The 10008-nt window shown below is 44.5% G+C and overlaps 1 protein-coding gene across 1 annotated transcript; it reads left to right on the top strand.

Moving 5' to 3' along the window:
- Positions 1–628: 628 nt before the first annotated feature.
- LOC120850583 (sulfotransferase ssu-1) lies at positions 629–6276 on the top strand. Its single transcript, XM_040223120.3, has 2 exons — positions 629–793; positions 5385–6276. The coding sequence occupies exons 1-2, from the start codon at positions 668–670 to the stop codon at positions 6180–6182; spliced, it is 924 nt and encodes a 307-aa protein (XP_040079054.1). The 5' UTR covers positions 629–667; the 3' UTR covers positions 6183–6276.
- The last annotated feature ends 3732 nt before the right edge of the window (positions 6277–10008 follow it).

The raw sequence follows: 10008 nt of genomic DNA, 5'->3' as shown, positions 1-10008 counted from the left end.
ATATACCAGTTTCTAACATGCAATTTATGATGTGCGATAAGACGTTGCTAATATCTTGGTAAACGTATTTAATAGGAACTGGTTTAATGTCATCGATGCCAGCAGCTACATTATTTTTTATTTTTGTTATTAGTAGTTCTACTTCCTGTGGGGTGACTGGTGATAACATTATCGAGTTTGTTAAGGACGTCGTCATAGGTGTGTTGTAATATGCTTGCGTATCTGCAGTACACTGGCCAACTTTTACAAAATGCTCGTTCATTGCGTTAGATAAGTCCAAACCGCTCACATGCTTGCCATCGACAATCACAGATTGTATTTCTGTGGCGCGATTGCTACTGTTTGTGAGGGTATTTACCGCTTCCCATACTTTTCTGGGCTCATTCTGGACGCGAACAAACAGGCGTTGATAATAATCTTGTTTTGTATTTTTCAAATCAGTAGGCTCTTTACCGCAGCTTGCGCGCTCAGGCTCTTTACCGCAGCTTGCGCAGTCGCTTCACACGCATCTGGTTTTTGCGCACGCGCAGTGCCCATGCCTCGTGTGGGCGAACGCGGGCTTGTTTATGAACAACATATTTGTGTATAGATGAATGTTGACATTCATTTTTTTTTCTCACTAGGCCCTCCTGATTGAAGCTAAGACTCCACATAAACCTGCGCAGACATGACCACACCCAGACGCGTCCCCGTGACTCAGGACATCGACGGTGAACCCTGCTGCATCTATTTTAACCCCACTCTTTACCGGCAAGTTCCGACCTTTGAACCGCAAGAGGGCGATATTATACAGGTACGATTTTTGTTTTTTATTTTTATCTCGCGGGCTACATGTCTACACCTGGAGAATTACCTGAACTATAGCGTATTGTGAGTGCTCCGATTATAAGTTAAATGGTTGTCGCGATTAGGAGGTTGGTTAAGACGAACGTGTTGTAATTATGAGTACCTAAAATAGAAAGAATACGAGTATGGTTGCCCGTGAGCGTCCTCCGTTTTTTTTTTTTTTTTTTATTTCTTTTGATAAGTATTAGAATGTTCACTCAGAAATCTTGTTACGATACTGTAATCACACATATACGTAACTTTTTAACGCCTGAGATAAAAAAATGCTCTAATTCATCGAACCTTTTCGCATATTCATTCGCACTTTTTATGCACATGTATGGAGTCGTTGAATATTATTTCTCCATTTTCTTGTAGTTCTTCTTCCTAATGAAATATTGATCTTATATATTCAGGTAATTATACAATGTGGGTATTTCTTCGATAATACTAAATTTATTGGAAGCCTTTTTTTTATTACAAGCGTGAATATCAAACTGGTATAAATTTATTCGTTGCATAATGTTCTTACATCGGAAATTCTAAAGTCCATAATGAGCGATCGTGACTATTCATTGTTCTATAACGAAGTTAAAATTAATGAGAGACGCATTATCGTTTATTTTTTTATGGACATCGTAAAAGCATTAAAAGTGAAGACAACTTTATTAAGCAGGCGAGCTGTTGGTCTAAGTTGGTCAAGACAGGCATAATTATGTCATTGTTGAAGGCTGCCCTCAAGAAGTCTTGTTCTCACCAAGGGCATCTGTAAGTGGAGAATCAGTTGCTTCGCTTGAAGGATGTGAGATACGAGAACAACATACTGAAGCGGGTTGCGATGACAATTGTAATAAAGATCTGCTGGATGAAGAGGGGGCATACTACGAAAGTTGACACGGTAATCCATAACATTTGAGGCTCGGTAATTTGTAGTTGTAATCCATTACATTTTTCAAGTAACGAGCACAACTCTGCTATAGAGGGGTGTTCGCTCAGCTGGAAGTGATGCTTCACGGGCAGAGCAATCAGTTTTTAATCAACTTGAATGAGGTCAAAGCCGCGACTTGCGGCTGGTGTTAAGTGTACGGTGCAATGCTGTAATGAGCCCGAAAACTTCTAGCGCTCATCCCAGCGCGCCATATGGAGGGCTGTTTGTTCGGGAACCATAGTATATTTAAACAAAAAAAAAATACAGAATATTTTTTATTTTTGTCAATTTTACCTACCATCCTCCCTTAATGCTAAAATTCAAAACAGTACAGATACGTACTTTCCGTCATATTTTCATACTGTTCAGTCCTTTCTCCGGAGCGCAATCACACTCCTGGTGGAGACCACAGGATATCGCAGGCGACAGTCACATTGGCTACACGGTACGATAGAAGCTATGTTTCAAACCAGCGTTCCAACTTGACTATCCGCAGGTCGATCGATTGCACCGCAGTCCCTCAAGCGGTCTCAAACTCTTTAATGTAAAGCGAAATGTCAACCTGCGACACCCCGCCCCCTCCGATTACGGTCCGACCAGCGGTATCAATGCCCGTCATTTACGTCATCTCATCTTGTTGTTACACCACAGATACGCGAACACACGGCCACATCTGCGATAATTCCAGTCTTCGTTTGCAACGTACAACACTGCCATCACGATGTTGCTGCTATGGCTGCTATGTTGCTGACACGCAGAAATACAGAACCACGTTGAACGCCGGTTGGCACTCGGCATCGGAAAACAGAACCGAAGTCAGCACAGAAGGCACCCAGACACCCGGCAGCAAAACCTGCCTGTCTTGGACGCAGTTTACGCGGTTTCCATAAAGTCGTCAACATCGACATGTCGTTCCGCAATCCGGAGGCGGCCATCTTAGCCCAGTGTACGTAGCGCTGCTGGCACTGCTCCTGAACTTCACTGCTTCTAACGCCTTCGTTTGCTTGTTTGATAAAATTAATGGTAAAAATGTCAATGCAACCCAAATGCACTGCACGTTTGGACTGGGAAGCGGAACCGAAAGAAGATTAGGCGGGAGGGCGAAAGCTTTCTCCCGTCTGCCTGGAGAAGAAGAGAGACGTCTTGTTCCTCCTTTGTTCTCGCGTGTCCGCTTGGGAGTGCGTCAGTAGAAGGGAGGAAAATGCGCCTTTGCAATCTTTTTCTCATTTTTTAGAGTGTACTCGCCGCTTTTCGTTACCAATGGGTCAACATAAAAGAAGGGCATGTGGCAAACGCTGACGTGCTATCGCGATTGACGCTTCCAAACATCAGAGAAAGAAGTGGCTTCCTTTAAAAAGTGTAAGAATTGCCTGAGTCGTCTGGTAACAAACGCGCCGATACTAGGAAAGACGCAACTTGTTCGAAGGTCATGTTTTGTTGTGTTAAATGGATGGCCTGCGAAATTGACAACGGACAAGCTGTCACAATTTTTCCTTTGCAAAGATGAGCTCCTGTGGGTTATGATTACATCACATGGGGAAACAAAGTAGTCAACCCTAAGTCGCTGCAGTCGGAAGTGTTACAGTTGCTTTACTGACGTCATACTCCTGGTTAGCTCAGTTGTCAGAGTGCTTCCCTGGATACGGAGAGCTCCCTGGTTCGATACCAGGACCAGGCAAATTTTTTCGGGTCGCGCACCAATCACCTAGCTGTTTTTGAAGATGTGTGTTTGTCCTTTTTACTCCTTGTTCTCCTTCTCCAAAGATTGTTACCGTCACAACCAAGGCCTCAATGAATGTGGAAATACTGCGCATATTATTTGCTCCTTGTGGCCTTCCGGAGAAAACTGAGAGAGGCAATGCTCCCCAGCTCGTGGCTTGTTGATTTCACAGATTTTCGCAGTGCAAATACCGTGCAGCACATCAAGACAGCCCCCTACGATCCGGCGTCAAATGTCACCGCACAAGAGCTCGCCCAGACGGTGAAGCGGAGCCTTATCCGCCGGCTTGAACGGTACAACACCGGCCATGCCGTACCACACGTAAGACACCAGCCAAACGCTTCTCGTTATGGAAGCCACGCACAATGTTAAACATCCTTCAGCCAGAGTTAGCCAGCGGCAACCTCAAGGACAAAAGGTTTCCTAGATAGATTTTGAAACAGGCGACAAGGTTCGTGCAAGTGGAAACAAGCTAGGCGATCCACTTTGGTCTGAAGACACCGTTTTACGGCGTGTCAGCCTCTCGAAGTATCTGGTCAAGATTCAGGGCCAGGAACGGGTCTTGCTACCAGATTACGTTGCCATCAAAACAGTTCCTATCCCTCTGCCCACGACAATCAAGATGCCAGAGGAAACCCTGAAGGCTAAGCCACCAGACCGCAAGCCAGTAGAGGCAGTTCTTTAAGAGGCAGGCAGCCCTGACAACCCGCATTCGACGCCCGGGGCTGCCCATACGCGGATTGTTATCTACGAAACAGACAACGCTCAGGCAAGCTCTCTGTAAGTTGCAGTACAGCAAACGAATCTAAAAGCTACCTAAAAGATGGGTATACGATGAATATGAAACGTTGGAGGACTACAGTCACCAATAGTCACCACGGCTGCCGCGGGATAGTACGATGCACTACTTGCCGCCAACCACATAGGGCGTAGTTTCGACGTATCTACGGGCGTTTCGGCGGACGTAATCCCGACGTTGAGTGGGCGTCGGGGCTTCCTCGACGTCTCAAAGCTGGCGTAAATACGCGTGTATTCGGCGATCTGACCAAAACAGATCTCGGCGCTTCGGAGTATTTTGGCGTGGCCTATCCGGAAGCATACAGCGCGGTGCCAGCCATTCAGCTCGCGAGTTGACAGCTGGAAGTTACTCGAGGATCGGCTTGCCTATCTTTGCAGCCGGCTAGCATGGCTTGACTGAACTGCCGAAATGGGCGCTCGCATGGCGTTTTCTCGTAGTGTTCAGCGGTTTTTCGGCTACCTGTAAGAAATCGCTGTCTCTTTCAAACGAGCGATTAACGACTGAGACAAAAGACACGATCCATCTATGTGGCGGTCGGCGTGTAAAAAACTTATAAGAGGAAGGGTTTTTGGCAGAGATAGCGACCGTCCTCCTCCCTGGAGTTGTTGGCAGCGCGGTCATGGCAGGGAACATTCTTAAGACAAGCGTTAGCCAATTAGGCTTCGAGGTTTATTAACATTTAGTTATTTCTGACCCTTTAAGGAAAGCAATAATAGAGCAGCTGATCTGCATTTTGCCTCTTTTTATGAAAAGAGCGAATCGGGCCACACTGCACCAAACGGCGAGGAGACGTCGACGAAAAGTGGCGTGTGTGGTTCGGCCGACCTTCCCCTCTTCCCTTCCGTAAAAAAATTGGCCGCCAAATGCCGCGCCCGCTGAAACGCGCATAAATATGTTGAGAATACATCGTATGTGGGTCAGCCTAAATACTTCTGAATCTCGGTAACCGAGTGTTATACTTAGTTATTCTTTGAGTAAGGAAAGAGTTGTGGTATTTCTTATTTTCTTCATTGACTTGTATATGTCTGGTTAAGTCCAGCGTGTCTCAACTCCTCTTTTCCATTCGTCCTTGGCATTTTGTTAATTTTTTTTCTATTTCTGTCTTTGCGCAGGTGTCGTATCCAAGATCCGGGACACACTGGGTGCAGCAAATCATCCAGCTTATCTTGGCCAGAGGGGAGTCGGTGAAAACGTACAACGAATCCTTTGAGAGGGTTCCTTTCCTCGAAATTATGGAAGTCAAGTCGTCCTCATCCCCCAGACATCTCCGGACCCATTTTTCCATGAGTAAACTTCGCCTCATTCCAAAGGCAAAGTACATCTACGTGGCACGGAATCCCTGGGATTGCTGCGTGTCCAACTACCACATGACACGAGAATGTCCCGGCATAGATTTCATGGACGGAACATTCGACGACTTTCTTGACGCTTTTCTCGAAGCAAAGGTCGGTTTTGGCGACTACTTTGAGCATATTCTTTCTGGCTACAACCACAGAGAAGACCCGAACGTGTTTTTCATCACGTATGAAGAACTTCAGAGAAACAAAAAAGAAGTTGTCCTCCGGTTGGCTGACTTTTTGGGCGAAGAACACAAAAGAGTGCTCGAAGAAAACGGGGACGTGTTTGAGCAGGTGCTGGAGAAGAGCACCGTGGATTTTATGAAGAATATCCTGACGATGAACCCAATAGAGCTCACCGAGTGTATCACAAACAACTCGCCACATGTTCAGCCGCTTCAGGTAATCAGCGACCAACAGGTTTGCCAATCGACCGAAATCCATATCCTCCGCAAGGGAGTGATGGGCGATTGGAAGCAGCACTTCACTCGTGGAAACATCGAGAAGATGCAGACTGCCATTGAAGAACGAACAAAGGGTTCGGATATTATGAAGCTTTGGCAGTGTGACTGAGGTCCAATGGTGCTTACAATGACTCGTACGTTTATGCAATTGAAATATTTCTTTTTCAGAATCGTACGAAAATATGTGCTTAGGGAGGACAGTTACTCAAATTCTAAAGCAGAATCTATTGTCACGGGTAGTGACCAAAAACAATAAATAAAGAGGAAGAAATAAACGTTTAATGTGGCGAACTTGTGCCAAAAATAAAGTGGTACAGAAGATAATAAGAGAGCGTCGCGGGCGTCGAAGTCGGCGTAACAGCAGAGTCGAACGCTGGGGCGAGACTGCCTGCAGATCAGCACGCGGAGTCCCTTATGTACGCGCGTTGGGTTCTGGAACAATCGGCCTAGATTGTTCGGCGACTGGAACATTCGGAACTCGATCATACGAGAATCTTCTCGAACACACGAGAACGCAATGTTGAAATAACAAATAAAAGAGCATTCCACTGACTGGAATCGAGCCCAGACTTTCCGCGCGACAGTCAAGCACGGTAACCACTCGGTCACGCACGCTTTTTTGTTTTTTTATTGCCTGGTACATGGCATACACAAGAAATAGCAGTGAACGCGGACAAAACGAGTGATAAAAACTGCGTCAGGGTTTGGCTAGCATCTGAGGGTTAAAGTATTTTCATAGTCACAAGCCCTTCAATGAGGAATAGCCAGTCAGGAATGCATTGCTGGACCTTGTGGGCCTCCAACGAAAGAAATTACACTCTCACGAAAGTAGTCTTGTGCTTTCGTGAGACGGATGTAAAAGGAACATACAAGTTGAAGGACAAAGTGAGGAAAGGAGGGGGAAAAAAGCTGGCGAGTTGGCAGAGGGACGGAACGACTAAGTTTTATACACAGCTTTGTGTTTCGCAGCAGTGTTTGAGACTTTGTTCTTCTCTCTGTTCTTTTTTTATCACTATTATTCCTTTTTCTTGGGCTTACTATGAATGTCAAATACAAGTCATGTCATCGAATCGACGCCAACTAGCAATTCTTGTAATTTTTGCTCGGTGTTTCTTTCATATTCATTTCTTTAAAATAAAAATCTGCAATCTCGCAATGAGCAATTTTAAAAGGATTCAAAATTACCTCGATGATATCTCATCGTTCTGATACGACTTTCATGCCTCGCCGATAATAATACGAATCATAGAACAGAGGGCAGCGCTCGCCGTCGATTATTTGGGAAGCAGGAAAACGCTCGAAATAATCCATAGCTTTACAGAGCGCTTTGTCCGCAATTTAGAACATGATCCAACGTTCTTGGATTTACCGAATTTGTATTGAAAACACTCGGAACACTGACAAGTAAAATGAAACGTGACGCGCATCTGGTTAAATATGATAATTAAAAATAATAGGCAACGTTGGTAGCTACAGTCACTCTAATCACCGATAAGCTAAGAAACGCAGGGTGCAGCGGGTACTGAGCTTTTCATTACCGCTCCTCAGCCGATGAGATCGCGGAGTTAACCGATAATAATATCCGAAGAAGCAATCGGGAAGCAATGAGCATCATAGGCTACGCCCTGCGTTTATTCAGCTGTCGGCGACCGTAACTGCCGGTTGGCTATCCTTTTTGCACACTACGCGGTGCTGTTAGCGCGAAACAAGCGATATCTCCGATTTTTCTTGATCCTGCGATCATTCTAATATCCAAGGGAATTCATAAAAAAACTGATATGGTGGTAGAAAGTGATCAGTTAATGCACTAATATTGGAGGTTATGTATAGTGCCTAACAGCGTCCCTTCGAAATGAATTAAAAAATCGTGCCAATGGCGTGTTTTGCATTAACAGTGTCAGTGTATGTCTCTTTTTTTTTTTTTTTTAAGAAATCAAAAACATTCCGACGGACCATTCACAAAAATATATGGGACAGAAGTGATCCTTGCTTGTGCACCGGGAAAAAGAGCACATGGGTGCTAATATGGGTGTTTTTTTGTGTTTTTTTTTTCAGTCAATGAGGATAGTTAATAACCTGCACCTTTCACCTCAAAGAAAAAAATATATGGATGTAAGTAACAAAGACATGAGAACATTTTGGACAGCAATGACTTTCATTATACAAACTACATTTTTATTGAACAAATCATGTTTATTATGATATGTTTATTGAACAAATTATATGTTAATTCTGATATGTTTATTGCACAAATTACGTGTTTGTTCTATCATATATGTTTGTTCTGATATGTTAATTGCACGAAGCGTACGTTTATTCTAACATGTTTAATGGAAGAATCACACACAAACATACACGCACACGCGCACGCACACACACATACACACACATATTCGCGACTCCAGCAAAATGGACGCCACCAAGCGGGAAAACCGGGAACCAGCCGGTCCAGGTCGCTCCGCGCCCCTCCGCGTCTCTGGTGGCTTTCGCGGACACGCGTTGTCGGCGCGATGGCGAACAGTGTAATTTCACGAAGGTCTGAAGATTTCTTAAGTTTGCCTGAGTGTTCATTAGTGTGGCGAAGCCTCAGTAGATTGTTTCCTTCCACCACGTGTTTTCGATTTCTTGGATGGGGAGGAATCGCGGAAAAACGTTTTGATTTCTTGTCTGTCTCGAATCGCATTAAAAGTGACGACTGTCTCGTAACTGATAAGGGGTTTCTTCATAAGGACGTAGAACAGTGGGAGGACGACAGACGAGGCATTTCACTGGAGGGAACAACAATGCTGCAGTCAAGTGAATGGCAAGGTTCGATAGCTGCTTTTCTTGAGTTTGGTTGTGTTCGGTTAGCTTCAAGTTTGAGCCACCCACGCCGGTCGGTGCGTTGGCTAGTAATCTTGGCTGCTTTTCGCCAAAAAATTTTCTGGACCACTCTGAAGGAGTTGGGCTGATTTCGTGATTACTTGACTCAGGAGAACCTGCTCGCTGCAAATGATGAATGAGGGAAATTATCTGTTTTCAAAAGGTGGGGGACGCGTCTCGCAATGTTAGAAGCTGTCACGGCATTATGGTCTATCGCGCCTCCAATATTTATATTATACCCCCGTCGAATTAAGCCAGCAGCAATATACGTCTACATTGCTCAGGTTGACTGGCCACAAAAATACTAATTTTTTCCGTTCAGGATTCGAAGTCAAGTTCAATGCAGAGAGGTTTTGCGTGAATCTCCGATAAAGACTTTCTTCAGTTTGTCGGCATTCGTCTCCGTGCTACCGGCTAGAACCATTTGGCTAAGTTTAACTTAGTATCTCTCTGTCTGCCAAATATACTTTTATTCAGCAGTTCACCTAATAGCTAATTAACTAAGCTCATGTTTCAAACCGAAGAATATACTAATATCGCTTTAGTGGGACATAGTACGTAATATAATACATAACCCGCTCGTCAAAATGACTTCTCGATTGATACTAAAACCTGAATTGAAATACGAGTATCAGCTGCTCAGTGGGGTGCCGGCGGGGTAACATTCTTTAGCTCAAGAAGCGCTTGCTTAATTTTCGTAATTTTCCTGCAGCCTGTGTTGGTGACAGAGCAGACGAGTGAAGCTGTTTTTTAAACGCGGATACGCACAAAAGCCCGATTTCGCGGACAGATAAGTCGCATGGTCGAGGCATGCGAGTTGACTGAAAATTACCGTCGGTAAGAAAATTCTGCAGTCATTGCCGCTTTCCTTAGATGATCAAAACTGATTAGTATATTACCGTCTCTCCAGAGCCCATAGTTTCGGTTTCGAACGAAACCTCCGAAACGAAAGTTTGACACGAAAAGAACAAAAAACACACTTGGAAAACAAAACTATGCTCTGCAAGTTCATGTGCATCGGCTAAACTTAACCGTCTCAGTTCAAATACTTATAAAATTAGGCATTAAACAAA

This window comes from Ixodes scapularis, unplaced genomic scaffold (genome assembly GCF_016920785.2).
Source record: "Ixodes scapularis isolate PalLabHiFi unplaced genomic scaffold, ASM1692078v2 PGA_scaffold4__175_contigs__length_147842914, whole genome shotgun sequence".
Taxonomy (NCBI): Eukaryota; Metazoa; Arthropoda; class Arachnida; order Ixodida; family Ixodidae; genus Ixodes; species Ixodes scapularis.
The sequence above is the reverse complement of the archived record's forward strand: the minus strand, read 5'-3'. Positions and strand labels throughout refer to the sequence as shown.

Coding starts and splice junctions, on each gene's coding strand:
- LOC120850583 (XM_040223120.3), top strand. CDS start 668: ATGACCACACCCAGACGCGTCCCCGTGACTCAGGACATCGACGGTGAA. Junction 794..5,384: donor AAGAGGGCGATATTATACAG/GTACGATTTTTG, acceptor GTCTTTGCGCAG/GTGTCGTATCCAAGATCCGG.